The following is a 15,452-nucleotide window of genomic DNA, read 5'->3' as shown; positions in this document are numbered from 1 at the left end:
TCAGGGCCGGAGCAGCGACTGCCGGGCGGGCGCCGGCCGCGGGCGAAACGCGGGCGCGGCGCGGCCCCTGCCGGCCGCCGTCGTCTCCCGTGCGGCCCGTCCGCGTCAGCCAATGAGAGGCGGCTCCGGCGCCGCTTCCGGCCGCGTTGAGCGCTGGGAGCGGAAGCGGGTCGCGGCGGTGGCGGGCGGGCGATGCCGCTGCACCGGTACGCGCCGCGGCTCTGGCCCGCCCTGCGGCTGCGGGAGGGGATCTGTGCGCGGCTGCCGGAGCACTACCTGGCGGCGTTGCAGGACGACACGCCGCCCACGCCGGTGCACTGGCGGCCGCTGGGCGTGCGCTACCGACGGAACCCGCGCACCGGCGAGCGGGAGCGCGTGCAGGACGTGCCGGTGCCCGTGTACCTGCCGCCCGCTGCCCACGAGGGGCTCTGGGGCGGCGAGGGCTGGATCAGGGGCTTCCGGTATGCGCGAAACGACAAGGTGAGCTCTCCGGCCGTTCCTTACCCCAGGCCGGTGTTACCGGGCCGGCGGTGCCCTGCGGGGGGGGGCGGGTGACCAGGGCCTGCCGGCAGCGGCCTCCGCCTTCCCGCTGCGGCACGGGGCTGCGTCTTGGGCGGCCCGCCCGGGCCCTGGCGAAGCCTCAGCCCGCTGGGGCAGGCAGCGGCAGCAGCACCCCCCGGGGAGGGCAGCGTCCCCGGCCCTGACCGCCGGTCTCTGCCCAGCTCTCCACCAGGCTGCCCAAGACGTGGAAGCCGCAGCTCTTCGACCGGCAGTTTTACAGCGAGATCCTGGACGCCACAATGACCATCACCGTCACCATGCGCACACTGGACCTCATCGACGAGGCCTACGGCTTTGACTTCTACATCCTCAAGGTGAGGCCCTGCACCTGGCAGGGCTGACAGGACTCGCTGTGCAGCAGCCTCAGCGAGGCAGGTCTGCGCCCACGCTGCCTTTGCTCAGGGGCTTGCAGCTAACCGCTGCTGTTAATGTATTAGTGCAGGTCTAAAGCCTCCAGCCTTTCATACCCCCTTGATTGGAGCCCTTGGTATTAAAGATCAGTGATCAAATTAGCTTCAGAACAAATCCAAGGGATCTTTCCCCTTTCATGACACGTGTCCTGAGAGGCTCTACAGCGTGTGGATAAACTGCCAGTGTCGTCTACATGCTGATAGACTTGCGTGTTCTCTAGCAGATGGTCTCTTGGTGCAATTTAACATCAGACTTTATTTCTCCAGACTCCAAAAGCTGATATGTGCTCGAAGCTCGGGATGGATTTGAAGCGAACGATGTTGCTGCGACTAGCACGGCGGGATCCTAAACTGCATCCCGATGATCCAGCCAGAAGAGAGGCGATCTATAATAAGTACCAGGTGGGTGCCTGACCTGCAGTTCCTGCCCTGGTGTCTGCTGTGATATTTGCTCGTCGTCTAGACTGATAATACCATAATTACCCTGTCACAGCACAAACCAGTGTTAATGCTTCTGCATCTAGGGTTAAGGGTATGGGCAACAAAGATCTAGACATCGTTTGTCAGGTTTTTCTTGTTTCTCTGTGGGCTGCTAATTTCTGTACTGGTGGTTTAGGAAGACAAAAGCCTGTATTTTTGCTGTGATTGAGGTCCATGAGGGTCTGCAATAAGTACTGGTAGGAGCTGGCACTGCCAACAGCAGTGAGAATTTGTACTGACACTGTAGCGAGGAGCCCAGACTGCCTGTGTGCAGCTTAGTTTTGTGCAGCTGGTGATGGTTGTCAGCATAGAAACACCACCAGCATCCGGAGTTGTGCTGAGAAACAGCTGCAGAACTACACAAAGGAGAAGCACAGTAGTGGACATGACTGATCAGAGAAGGCAGGACCCTTGCTAAGAGAAAAGGGGAGAAGGGAAGTGGACTTTGGTTGCCAGAAATGAGGGAGTAGTGTTTTAAGATTTGTCCATAGCAGTGTTCCTACTCGACTGCATTATTGTGTGAGTTGGGCATAGAGAGGGTTTGCATCTTAGTCACCTTGAAAGACTGTACCACCTGCTCCTTCTTTTATCACAGGAATTTGTGATCCCAGAAGAGGAAGCTGAATGGGTTGGCTTGAGTTTAGAAGAAGCAATAGAAAAACAGAGGCTCCTAGAAAAAAAGGTGAGTTCATGAGGCAATGCTTAGCACTGAGGTGTCATAGCTGCATCAGGCTGCATGTCCAGCTGATCTGAGCAGCCTGAGCACCCCTGAGCAATGGAAGTGGTGCTCTGAAACTCCTGAGCAGCCATGTGAACCTGGTTAAACTTGGGTGCCCAAAACCTGGGGCTGGGTTAAAGTGCATCGTAAACCAGATCCCCTGATCAGAGGAGAGATCCTTAGGGGGGATGGCTCGTAACTCATGCCCTGTTGAACGAACATCTTTGCCTTTGGTTGCCATCTGCCATACTTCTTGTGCTTTGGGACACATGGATACAAGCTCAGGGCCCACTCAGTTTGTGACCCTGTGTCACTGCAGCTCACTTGTTAGAAGCAATACGCAGAGGAGGGCGCACCAGAGAGCTGGTGGGGCAAAAGGGCTTCCTGGGGTCTCTTGGCAACGTTTCCCCCAGACCTGTTGGCTCCCGTTGTGGCTGCAGCAGGAACAGAAGGTCAGGAGCACTGACTGCAGGAGACAGTGCTGGGCCCTGAATCCTGTGGGGCTCCAGCTTCTTCAAGGGGTATGTTCACTCAACGTGCTTCAGTACTGCTCTGATTGAGGGCAATGTGAGGAGGGAGGGAAGCACTTTTAGAAGGAAAGGGATTCCTGAGAGCTGCTGATGCAGGCAGAACTGGGAAAGCTGATGAATGTCCCACATAGGTGCCTGTCATCTTTGAGGCAAGGCTACAAAGCTGAGCAGCAGCTGCGTCTTGAGGAACAGCATAGCAGGTTGCCTTGTTCAGCCACTGAGAAAAACCCAGTCGCGTCTTTCTCTGGCTTTAACTGTTAGCACTTGCGCAGCATTGGGTCCCTGGGCTCTCCATTAGACTTCACCCCTTGCTGTTGCTCAGGTTCACTCCTTTTAAGTGGTTTATCTCCTGCTTTGTTTCAGGACCCTGTCCCACTCTTTAAGGTGTATGCTGAAGAGCTCGTCAACCAACTGAAAGAACAGGCACTGCAGAAGCAGTAGAAGGAGAGAAACCTTTGGAGCAAAACCCCTGCTGCAGATCAAGCTATGGGGTTCAGTGAGTCTTCTGTCTGAACCACGCTTGTGTGGAAGAGGCCACATGAAGAGCGTGCCCAGGAACATGTTGCAGTTGTTGAAGTCTAATGACAGCCTAAATTCAGTGAGGAACTATTTTTGTGGGCTGAGGAAAGAATTTCTGTCCTGTGGCCTCTGAAAGTGTTCTTGTAAGACTGACTTAACGTGATTCTTCTGCCTGTACAAGTAGTTGGCTGCTGTTGAGAGCTTGATCACAATACAAAATGAAATATGCATTTTGGGAATATCAGTAAACTTTTCTCTGATACTAATTGCTCATTCGTGTATTACAGTGGGGACTGCCAGACACAGTGGTGGTGTAACTTAGATCAATCCCCAGCCTTCTGCAGCAGAGACGATTGTGCCCCAAAAGCATGACCCCAAACCCCCGCGCCAAGCAGTGCCTGCCAGCAGGTGGGGCTGAGCTCCCCGGCCACAGTCACTGGCCGTGCAGCTTGCTCTAACCCCTGGGATTCCAGTGCTGTTTCTGTTTTAAGTTGGTGACTTTTAAATCTCTTATTTTGTAAAAAAGATAGCTGAAGTGGGTGTTCAAACCTTTGCTCCTGTCTGGCAACAAGGGACTAAAAAGCACTTACCATAATTACATGCTAGTGAAAGGCACTGTGTATCACTGGTGCCATCTGTAAGCTTCATGGTCGTGCAGTGGGTTTCTGGCTGGAGAAAAAACAGCCTCTCCTCCCTTTCCCTTTAGCTCTGAGGTGAGGGACAAGCACAGAGCTTGCAAGATGGACCTCATGTGAGCTGTGTCTCTGGATTGACACTTGCCCTCAGAAGAGACTTCACCTTAACCACGTCTTGGGATGACGCTTGCCCTTTCTATCTAGCACATAAGGGCAAGTGTACGGTCTCAGTTTCTGAGCCACAGGACCCATGATGAGAGAGAAACCGGGCTTGCAGAGCAGCGTGTGGCTGGTCTGCTCTGCACTGGAATGGAGTAGGACTGCAGGGGAGCGGAAATTCCCAGTGCCTTAACATCTGCCTTAAAGATTTGGGGGAGACGTGCTGCGGAGGTGGTCACTGAGTAGGCACAGAGCCTCTGCAGGGCTGGGCTAGGTGGCTGGGGATGAGGGAGGTGGTTGAGGTGAATGTGATCTAAATGGTGGTGTTGCATGAAGAACAGACTTCTCTGCTGCATTTTGGGCCAGGGAATGGATTTGAGCCCTCGCAAGCGGTATTTGATCCCCCAGGTGAGTGTGGCATAGCTGTGCAGCCCCTGACTGGTAGGGCTGGTTGGTCAGGGGCTGCCAGACTGGGGCTGTGCTGTCTACACGGGCACAGGAGGTGCAGCACTGCAGGGGATGGGCTGGGTGGCAAAAGCTGGGGTGTTTCCAGCCTGCGTGTATGTCTCGGCTCTGGGAGTCCAGGTTCTCAAGAGCAAACTGGCACAGAAGGTCGCATTTGCCTGATTAATGATTTTTGTAGCTAGGCCGTCACAATGACATTTGCTTATCTTCTCTCTCTTCTGCAACTGAGCTGAGTGGGAAGCTGCTGCCCAGCTCCTCAGGGACCCTGACACTCTGCCCTCGTTAGAGATAATTAGCTGGGACAAGCTCCTTGTTTGACAGCTCTGCTCATCATTAGGGCTAGCACAGCTCATGCATTTTAATGCAGCTCTGAGCAAAGCTCCAGACCGTGGCTCTGTCGCAGCCCCCCCTCCGTAGCTTTACTGGAATGTGCCGGTGCTGATCTGGCCTCTCGGGCTGGGTGCAGCTATGGCAGAGCGTGGCTGGCACCTGCCCGAATCCTGCTCTCCGCCCTGTGGGGGTCCCTGAGTGCCTCACGGCTCCTCAGCAGTGAGGGGGCTGTTTGGGACGGCTGCGTGGGCAATTATCAGCTCCTTCTCTGTACTGGGGCTAGTAGGTCTTAGTTATGTAAAATTATCTTCCAGTTGTGGTGCCGTATCTCTCGGGGAGAGCTTTGGCTGTACGTCCTCCCCAGCTGTACTGCTGGTATTGCCCATCCTTGACTCCGTTCTTCAGTGCTGCTTGTTGTGCATGCCCAGTCTGCAGGATCTGCTGCCTTGGGAAGGTTTGTTGGGTGAGGAGGGGTAATGGGAGCTTTCGGCCAGGCCTGGGGGAGACCTCCTGTCCCGCTGGGGGTAGGGGCTGCTAATGGGGGCACTGCAAGGGAGCAATAGGAGCTGCAGGAGCTTCTCTGTGGGGAAGCGATTGGGGATGTGGTTAATCCTGACTTCTGAGTTGGAGCCCTCCATTTTTCTCACCCTGCCTTCTCTAAGAAACCTTCCCCTTGCTCCTTTCCCTACACCAATGTTGGATGTGGCTGGGAACTTCCCCAAAGGACACACTCTCATGGAGATACTCTGCTGACTTGAGGAAAATTGGAAACTCTGCTTGCAGACCAGGGGTACTGCAGCTTCGGAGAAAGCAAAGTTGCAAGCATGCAGGGCTGGCTTGCCCTTCTGCTAGGCAGGGTAGCAAATGTCTCGAGGTGGGGAGGGAGCTCCTGTGTAGCATTTGGGGTAGTTTGGGCTACGATGCCCCCAGTCAGGTTACCTTGAGGAGGTGGAGGTGGATATTAAACCTGTGGTAGTTTTACCCCTGTTCATTTGCAACTCTGACTACAGACAGAGAGCTTGATTCTGCTTGTACGGTGGTGGTGGTTTTTACCCGTCTAGGTCAGCTCAGTCTGGCAGATACCAGGTTCCTTTGCTGCCCTAGCAAGGGGAATCAGAGGAGCTGGTAGTTTGCCATGACAACATGTTCCCAGGAAGCCACAGGTGCCACAAACCCGTGGGTGCAAATTGGGTGCTGTCAGCTTGAGGCTGCAAATCCACCCCGGGACAGGGGAAGGGCCTGGCCATGGAGCACAGCTCAGACCCGAGCACTGCCTCGGGCTTCAGCAGAGGTCACCAGCCTCCTGCTTCTGTCCTGAGGCCAGGCGCCGTGCATGTCTAACGCCAACCACCACGAGGATCCTGAGCACCGCTGCAGCCTGCGCGGCAAATACCAACACACAGGCTGGGAGCAGAGACCCAGCAGCTTGCAAGGACCGACAGCCACCGACAAACTGCCAGAGAGCCCTGCACAGGGTCACCTTGAATTTGGCAGCTTAAGATAAGGCTGGGGAAGCAGTGGAGACTGCTCAGAAAGGGCAACAGTGAAAAATGATCTCAGCAAGACAGTAATGAAAGGAAAAATCCCAAGGCAAACTGGCAGGTCAATGTTTGTGCCGATCTGTTGATGCACTTCCCGGGCAAGACAGCTGCTAGCTGGCATCTTGACTGCAGAATCACTTGGTTGTTTTATTTTCTTGTGCAGGGACTGCAGCCAGCGCTGGGAGGACTTCTGACGGGGCAGCAAAACAGGGCTAGTCATCCAAACCCAACTCTAGCACTCCGCCTGAGGCTTTCACTCAAGCCTCGGGTTTCTTTAGCTGTCGCAGGTAAGCACCGCTCAGCAGCATGTCGGTAAGCACAAACAAGGGAAAGCCTTGGAGCATGCCATGCATTGTGCCAGGGCTCCCCATGGACTACAAAGCCATGAGCTCCCAAGAGCCGCCCTGCAGAGTCACAGCCGGGGAGGGCACCTTGAAGGTCGCCTGCCACAGGTGACAGCCCTTCCCAGTGTCCCCAGGGCCAGGCAGTCCAAAGGGAGGTGCAAAGTGGTCCATCACCCACCGAAAACAGTGCAGCTTGGTGAGGGATGGCCCCTGCGCCCCAGTGTTTTTGTCTGTTTGTGGTTCAAAAAGAGCGGGGGGATGATGGCTGTGGTAGAAAAAAAAAAAACAAGGAGCAGACATGGCCACAAACAGGCAGGTTCAGGTCAGAGATGAGGAAAACCTTCCCCCGGAGGGTGCTGCAACCCAGGAGCAGTCAGTGGAGAGGGGGATCACCAGCCTTGGCAATTTTCCACGTGTTGGTGGACAAAGCCATGGAATGCAAACAGCAGGCTGGGAGATGCATGCGTGCAGGTATCAACCACCAGCACTGGGAAGTTAGAAGGTCAATCCAGGACTGAGAGATTCCTGTTTAATTTGTTCCTTGGGTAACAAAAATATGTCATTCTCTTTAATAGTCCCAGCAAGCCTGCCACCAATACGAAAGTGCCCCTTGAAACACGAAATTTGGGCCCATGTGCTGGTTGTGGAGAGGGCTTCGTATTCTGTCATCTCCAAACCCAACACTACAAAATAATAAAGCAGAGAAAAAGGTTAATTGGGGAAAGCACCCAAATTGGAAAAGCCTTGGTTGGGATGGCTGGACTAATTCTGCTGTTTAGCAACAGCAGGATGTGTATATTGACTTCGCAGTTCTGAATTCCAAAGTCAGTGTTAGCTGGTATCTTGAAGCAACGTTTGAATTTTGTCTGTCTCGCTCATGATTCCCAGCAAGTCATGGTCACTGATCCAAAAACCAGCTTGAGGTTAAGGCTGTGTTTCTCAACAAACTCATTTTCTTACCCACTTACATTCATGAATTAAACAGCATTTTACCTGTAAATTCCCAACAAACTCCTCTGTACTCAAACATTAGGTAACATTTTGGGAGCATTAGCAAAAGCAGTGTGTCCTTGCCTTTCTCGCTGGTCTCAAAGGGAAGCCTGCGTTTTCCCTTGTGGCTTTGAGGCTCTCACTTCGGAGTATCCGTTGGAAAGGGACATGATTTTTAGGAGTGCTGTGAATCATCATGAACCTGGTGTCAGCGCAGGTCAAAACTTAGCCTGAAAGTCATCCCCCATCCTATGGCATTTATCAAGAAGTGATGAGATTCAGAAACTCACTTGGGCAATTCCAGCCAATGCCTTTCAAATATCGCTGCTATGTTTGCTTTCAGATCAACAGAAATCAATTTCTATCAAAAAGCTGGACTCAGATGCTGAGGGCTATTGTGGCTGGGGGGTACGTGTGTTGTGCTCGCCCCCACAGCTCTGCTCACTGATTGGGATTTGCCTCATGGTGTTTAGAGGCTATGGGGAGATGGCAGCAAATGTCCTCGTGGCTCTGCCAGTGAGTAACATTTGTGACAAGTAGTTCTGGATTTTGGGGATCAAGATGGAGCCAGGCTCACCTCAGAGGAACATAGGGAAGGGCAGGAGGCCATGGGGAAACATTGGTTGGATGTAAGGAAAAACTTCTTCCCCAGGAGGGTGGTGCAGCGCTGGGACAGGGTCTGGAAAGGTAGTGGCACCTCCATCCTTGGAGGTTTTCAAAAGGACAGGGCGAGGTCCTGAGTGACCTGCTCTAGCTTTGCAGTCAGCCCTGCTCAGAGCAGAAGGTTGGACTCCAGACCTCCAGAGGTCCTCCCAACCTCACTTTTCCTGTGATGCAGTTTCTAGTAGCTACTCTACCTTCTGAAGCTCCCTACAAAACGGTCATCAGCTTGAGGAGGGGGGATGAGTAATGAATGAACTGAAGAAGACAAGCTACCAAGAGCTGGCTGGAGGGGAAGGGCTCTGTCTGGGCAGGAGGAGAGAGAGCCTAATAGCTCTGCTGCCTCCCCTCCTCCGGGGTATGAACAGTCACCATCCCGCCTGAAGCTCCTTCTGCAGCCACATGCTGTGTTCCCTCTTCTCCCATCCACCTGAGGAAGTATCTCATGCGCCAAGCCATCACCTCTAGAAGTGGCTGCAGGCAGGGATGGTGGGATGGAGCCATTGGCCGCACGCTGGATCACCAGAAGCCCCGCGCAGTGGAGCAGTGGACAATAGTCTGGCGTTGGGTGAGCATCCCTGGGACTGCTGGCCTTGGGCACTGGCTGGCTGTGCTCAGCAGAAGGCCCTGGTGGCTCTCCATGAGTGACTGCTGGGTTTCCCAGTCCTACTGGTCCCCAACTCATTGCTCATCCTGGCCAGCTGCTGCAGCCCTGGCGGGGATGAGGCAGGAGATGGCATGGCCGCTCATGTCACAGCAAAGCTGGTGGCCTGACGGTGCCCTGCCCACAGCACTGGGGCTCTGCTGCGGGCAGGACACATGGCTCAGAGGGCAGCCAGGTGAGAGCACCCTGCGGCCAGGCGCAGGGTCCTGGATGGAGCTTGAGTGGAGACAGACACGGGCAGATCTGGGGGGGAGCGTAGTTTTTACGGTAAGGGGTCATAAGAAAAAAAACCTCATAAAATCTACGTATGCACATGCATTAATTGCCAAAAGCATCTACTCCCTGACATGTTCCTGTCACAAACTCTCTGACAGCCATGGGCCAAGCTGGACTGGGGACACTGGACCAGGGACACTGGACCAGGGGTGCTGGGCACACAGAGCATGGGTGGGTATGTGGAGTTACCTCCATCCACAGCTCCTGCTGCATGTCACGAGCTCAGATTTGGCTCCTTGGCTGCAGGAGGAAGGGCTGGGGGGGGGTGTGAGGGGCAGCCGTGCCAGCTGGGGACTGGCCACAGCCACATTTGCCTGGCTGGACTCTGCTGTCCGTGTGCATCTCTATTGCATGCATTTATCAGGCAGCCATTGCCATGGTAACACTGAAAATGGTGCTGTTTCAGGCCAGTTAGAGCACTCCGACAAACGCAGAAAATGGCATTTCTGAGATGGGAGTAGGGCTTTGCTCGCAGGGCCTCCAGGTACCCAGGGATGTGGCTGCTCAGAGAAGGTCCTTACAGGACCTGGTGTCCCAAGCTGGGGTGAAAGGTGGTGGAAGAAGCATGTGGGATAGGAGATGCTAGGGAAAAGGGAGCAGCTGCCAGATGGGCTTCTCTGGCAGCGCTCCTGGCATGGCTGGGACTGGGACCGGCAGAGCTCGTCACTGGAACAACCTCAGGGTCCGAAGCAGCCCAGGACTGGTACGAGGGATGGGACAGGCATTTCATAGAGCTGCATCCTCACCCCACGTGTCGGAGCCATCCAGTGTTGTGTTGGTGCTTTGTAGCTATCGCTGGATTATTCATCCATGTAAGAAGCAGTCTGCTCCTTTTTGTGAGGACAGCTTGCCGTTGTACAGTCAGGCTGAATTTTTCCCTGTGTGCCTTTATAAAGGCTAAACTCTGCCTACTGCTTAATCCTCCAGGCAGTCCTGTAAGATGCTTTTGCAGGTCCTCCTAGCCAGCCCCCATTTTCTCACCCTGATTAACCGGGTATCATCAACAAACCCGATCACCTCCCTTTTCCCAGCTGCTGGAGGAGTGCTGGACTGTGCAGAGAGCCCTTGGGGGCTGCCTTGCCCTTTGCACCACTGCAGAATGCCCACTTTGTGCTTTAACCAGGTATTTATTCACGTGGGGACTTGCCCACTTGTTCCAAGGCATCTAAATTTCCTTGAGAGCCCTTGATACGGACCCTTCCTGAATGTGTTGTGAGACCCAGGTGGGCCTTCCCAGCTGAGTCTCACCTGCCCAGCAGGATGTAGGGTGACTCTGCCCCAGTAGCCCATCGCTATCTGTGTGTCCACTCATTTTATTCCTTAGGACGTTGTCCATTGACTTCTGAGGCTGGTCAAGGACCTGAGCTTGGGTAAATCCTTCCTCCTGAAAGCCATGCATGGATTTGGGAGGTTTCAAGCGGTGGAAAGTCTTTACTCGTAACTTCAAGCTGCCTTGCTCCAACTCTGGGAATTGAGCCTTGTCATGCTCTGGCTCCCAGAGCAAGGCTTCGCTGTACCTGGTATTTTCTCCTCTTTCTCACATTGTAGCCTCTCGGTCTATCTGACATCAAGCTTCAAGTCTTGCTGCAAAGCTTTTTCTCTAGAAATCATTAGCTGTGGCTTTTTTCTTTTTGCAAAGGTTCTCTACCACTGGTTTTAAAGCATGGGACTGGAGCTGGGCGCCAGCACCAAAAATTGGGGTAAATCTCCTTGGCTGCAGGCACCAGGCTAGAAGACTTCTGCCCAGCCAGGTGGTCCTGGGACGTGCAGAGCCAGGACGTACTGAAGTGCGGAGGTGGGAAATCGCCCGTATACAGACCCACTTGTCCTGCTCAGCTCCCTTCCCGTCTCTTCCATGAATGCTGTGGTCCTCTCACCTGTTACGTTTTTCTTTGTTTTCTGCATGATATGCTGCAGAAAAGGGAGAATTAAGGCCTTTGCAGGGCTCTGCGGAAAGTGCTTTTTGAGGGGAGCTTGCGATGTAGCTCTCTGCAGTGGGGTGCAAGCCAGTGGGTCCCTTGCGGAGGGGCTGTGAGGTCCCGGGTGGCAGGAGGGGACGGCAGCGGTGGGACAAGAGGGCGGAGGGTGACCAGACCCTGGCATGGGGGCTGGGGCGGTGGGCGCTTGTGGCTAAAGCCATGATGGCGTGTGCGGCTAAAACCATGTGGCTCTGGAGCCTGTGAGCCGGAGAGTTACCATGGGAACCGCCGGAGGATGCTCGGGAGGGCAGCGCAGCTCTGCCAGCACGGCTCCACGGCCTTGGTGCCTGCGCCCGGGTCCCCAGCCGCAAGCTGGGCCAAGTGGGCCCTGGGCTCACAGGTACCTGGAGAGGTACCAGCTTGTCTTCAGCAGAAAGGGAGCAATCCCCCTTCAGCCAAGCCCCAAAGCACTTTGCAGAGAAGCTGCCTTTAAAATAGAGAAAGCGCAAGGGGGAGAGCAACCCCAGGCAGGACAAGAGTGCGGCGGGACCCGCAGCCAGAAGTGCCCAGGCTGTGCCGAGGGTCCCAGCCCAGCCACTCTGTGCCTTGCAGGACTCCTGAGTCCCCCCGGTGCCTTGCAGAGCGCAGAGCAGGCCAGCTCTGGCCCCAAAGCGCAGCCGGCCGCTGTGTAGCGAATGGTTTTAAAGCCAGGGCTGTAACGCCGTCCCTGGGGCAGCTGCGTGGGGCGGACCTGCTCGCTGCTTCGCTGCCCTGCAGTTAGCTGGGTGCTGAAGTGCTCGGCTGAATCGGGGCCAGACGTGTCCTGCGTGTAGCTGGCCAGCGTGTTTGTTTAAGCCGAGCCTTCCCGGCTGCCCTGAGCCGGCTGTTGTCCCGAGCATGGGTGGCAAGAGCCCAGCCTCGGTGCCTCCCTTTGCTCATCCCCAGCCTGCAGGCAGGCTCTTTGCCTGGCTGGCCCAGCACCGGGACCAGCTGTGTCAGCAGCGGCTGCTCTGGGCACCAGCCAGCCCCTTTCCCCAGGCTGCTCCACTTCCCTGGAAACCTTTGGTGGCAGCATTGTCACCAGCCCTTTGCACACCCGAGGGCTGTGTTGAATGCACCAACCCCATATGTTGATGCTGATGCCTTCCAAGCTGGCTGCTCTGAGGAGACCGGCATTCCCTTTACAAGTCTTCTCAGTTTCCCAGGTAGGGTGTACTTACCCAGGTGCCCACAAAGTCTGTTTTCAGGAGCGTTTCTGCTAACTCGCTGGTACAGCTGTCAGAGTTAGTGGCCTGGCCTTCCCTGGCTCTCCCTGTAATACGTGAAAAGAAAAATTGTTATCACCTCTGCCAGGCTCCAGACAGCCCTTTCTGGGAGCAGGTAGGTAGGGCTGTTTGAGGATCAGCTGGTTCATCCCCCAGTTCCTTCAGAAGCCCTGGAGATGCCTCCTAGCCCTGTGACTCCTTGCTGCTCCCTCTTCAGCTGGTTTCACGTTGTCATCTGTGGTTACCTCTGTCTCCTCTGTGCTCCCCAGTGAGCAGGGTGAGAATCCCCCGGTCCTCCCACTGAAGCAAGGAGCTCGGGCAGTATCTCCTAGTGTTCCTTCTGCAGCCACCTGATAGACTCCTCCCTCGGGACGGCTGTGTGGAGGGAATGGGAAGATGACCTTGGCTTCCTTTCCCTTACCCTCAAGCCCACCCTGCTGTCCATTCTCCCAGGATCTGGTCAGCCCTTAGATTCACTCTAAGACCCTTTTTATCCCCTTTTCCTGGAATTGCTGTTTGGTGCCAGTGATGACCGGTGGGGACAGAAGCACCCTGTGGGTCCCGTGTGGGTGTTCCAGCCAGCAAGGCTGGGCTGGGCACCTGGTTCCTGTTCTCTGGCTACAGCATCCGTCCCTGGACCGAGAGGACAGGGCTGGGACCGTGCTCCCACCTGCCTCTCGCCTGCGGGACCCACCTGGCCATGAGCGCGAATCCTGGTCCATGCTCACTGGTCTGGCAACAAGACCTATGCGTGTTGCTCTGTCCATCATCATTAAACAGGAGTAACGAGAGGCTCTGTGCCTTGCGGACCCGGCAAGAAGCGGCTCGGCATGAAGGCAGCGAGGCGGAGTCGGTGGCCCAGCATTCCGGCCTCCAGGGATAAGCCAGAGGTATGAGCTGCCCCATCCCAGCCAGCACTGCCGGTGCATCCCACAGAGTTGCGGAAAGGGCCGGCTGAGCCGGGCAGTGCTGGTGCCCGGGCAGAAACCTCACACACTGTGAACATGAATCGCTAATGGCAGCAGTGGGGAAGGAGGGCGGAGGCGATGGAGGACTGTTCAGACCCATCCTGGCTCTCTGGATGTACCGGTATGAAATCCCCATGAAAGGCAGAAGCAGTGGCTGGCAGCCTGGCGGCCAGAGCCTGCCATGGCCAGACCCTTGCACCCGTGGGCCACCATGCATCCCCACTCAGCGCTGCTCCTTGGAGGAGGATAATGGTGAGGACTGCACGATGGTGCAGGAGAGCCCCGGCATTGAGGCATTGTGCAGCGGGAGTGATGGGGAAAGGCTGGCTGGGGGGGAGGCACTGCTTTCTGCAACAGCCTTCAAAGAGTTTTCCTTAAGTGTTGCTGCTCTTTAGGGCTTCCTCCTCCAAAAAAAAAAAGGGGGGGGGGGGGAAAGGCAATGAGGAAGAGCAATCTCTCGGTGTGGGATGAAAGCGGCCTGTCTTGACTATTTACCCAGCAATTATAAGTAAATCGGTGGTGCCTAACGGGGCCGGTTGCCATAGTGACGATGGGATGGAAGGACCAGCATTTGGTCCTGGCCGCAGCCAATCAGGCTGGGAAGCCCAAGCTGCAATATAAAGTAAAGATTCCCATCTTCCAGCCACGCACTTGCCAAGAAAGGGAAATAGGTTCAAGAGTCTGGGGAAAAAAAAGTGCTCCGGACGGCGGCAAGCAGGGCGGCTGCTCCCGTCATGGCGGACTGCGAACGCCCGGGCAGGTGAGAAATCCCAACTCTCCCCATCTCCCCGCTTATTGTTCTCCTGCGCCGCGGTCCCCTCTGCCGCCCCACCCCACCCACGCCGCCGCCCCGACCCCCTCGCCCCGGCACCCACAATGAAACCCCCCTTCGGGCGAGAGACAAAGAGAGGCGGGTGGAGAAAGGCTCCACCATTCTCCCCAAATTGCCATCGTAGGCCTTTCAAATCAAATTTCGCAAAGCAGCTTCATCAAAGGCCCCCGGCTGAGAGGCACGAGCCCCATATTCCTGCCCCCCCGGCAGGTCTGGGGTGGTGTGGCGATCCCACACAAAGTCGGCGCCACACCAGAAGTGTCTTTGCAAAAAAAAAAAAAAAGAGGGGGAAAAAAAAAAGGGGGGGAGATGGAGATTAAAAAAACGCAAGCGAGAAAGAGCGGCGCCTAAATTGCTCGTCGTCTCCCCATCTCATTACTCGCGACTTCTGAGGACGGGTATTTCCAAAGGCTGCTATGAAAGACTTGTGAATGGAGCCCCCCTGTATGAGATCAAAGCCCGAGGGCCGGGACGCCGGGGTGTGCCGGAGGAGGGGGTGAGCAGCGGCAGCGCCGCAGGATGGTGGGGGGGAGCCTTCCTCCCCTGCTGCCACTGCCCTCCATGTTTCCCGGTGTCGCTGCTGCCGCTGCCTGACCCATCTTGCAATGGAGACCAGGGACAGCGGCCAGATCCCAATGGCTGAAACCGAGACGAGCAAACTCCATTGGCTCACAGTTCAGCAACTCTCCCAAAATTCATGATTAATAAAGGAGCTTATTCCGGCCAGGACCTCTCCGGACACCTCGAATTGCAGATGAGCGGGTGGCTTCCCCACCGCTTGAGCCCACTCCTTGGGTCTCTTCCCTCCCCACGCCGCAGCATTGCGAGCCTGGTGAGCCACCAACAGAAGGGCCGAGGACAAAGGCAGGAGGACAGAAGTTGTGCCACTTTTCCTTCCCGCTGCCTCCCTTCAAATATGGGCTGCTTTCTTCTGCTGAGCGACAAATTCAGCTCCGGGCAGCGTTCTCACCACCGGCACCACAGGCAGACGGGCACCCCATCAGCGGCACGGAAAGCAAACTCACAGATGGTAAAATAAGAGAGTCGTGTAGGGTTCAAAGAGACCTTCTATGTCAATTGTTATATTATTAGGTAAACTCCAAGAAGAAAATCTTTTAATCCACTGTGGCTAATCCAGTCCACTTTTGTTGGCCAGGACATATTCAGCATCAACAAAAGGCTCTGG

The 15,452-nt window shown here is 55.5% G+C and overlaps 1 protein-coding gene across 1 annotated transcript; it reads left to right on the top strand.

Annotated features, from left to right (window-relative positions):
• The first annotated feature begins 145 nt into the window (after positions 1–145).
• On the top strand, positions 146–3,482 carry MRPL28 (mitochondrial ribosomal protein L28). Its single transcript, XM_069809810.1, has 5 exons — positions 146–480; positions 723–875; positions 1,239–1,373; positions 2,047–2,133; positions 3,063–3,482. The coding sequence occupies exons 1-5, from the start codon at positions 193–195 to the stop codon at positions 3,138–3,140; spliced, it is 741 nt and encodes a 246-aa protein (XP_069665911.1). The 5' UTR covers positions 146–192; the 3' UTR covers positions 3,141–3,482.
• Positions 3,483–15,452: the final 11,970 nt, after the last annotated feature.

Source organism: Haliaeetus albicilla, chromosome 22 (assembly GCF_947461875.1).
Source record: "Haliaeetus albicilla chromosome 22, bHalAlb1.1, whole genome shotgun sequence".
Lineage (NCBI taxonomy): Eukaryota > Metazoa > Chordata > Aves > Accipitriformes > Accipitridae > Haliaeetus > Haliaeetus albicilla.
This window is presented reverse-complemented; position numbering and strand designations above follow the sequence as displayed.

What these genes read in the sequence shown, in the direction of transcription:
- MRPL28 (XM_069809810.1), top strand. Translation starts at nt 193, where the DNA reads ATGCCGCTGCACCGGTACGCGCCGCGGCTCTGGCCCGCCCTGCGGCTG. An exon ending in GGTATGCGCGAAACGACAAG is followed by an intron (nt 481 to 722) that starts GTGAGCTCTCCG and finishes GTCTCTGCCCAG; the next exon opens with CTCTCCACCAGGCTGCCCAA. An exon ending in CGATCTATAATAAGTACCAG is followed by an intron (nt 1,374 to 2,046) that starts GTGGGTGCCTGA and finishes CTTTTATCACAG; the next exon opens with GAATTTGTGATCCCAGAAGA.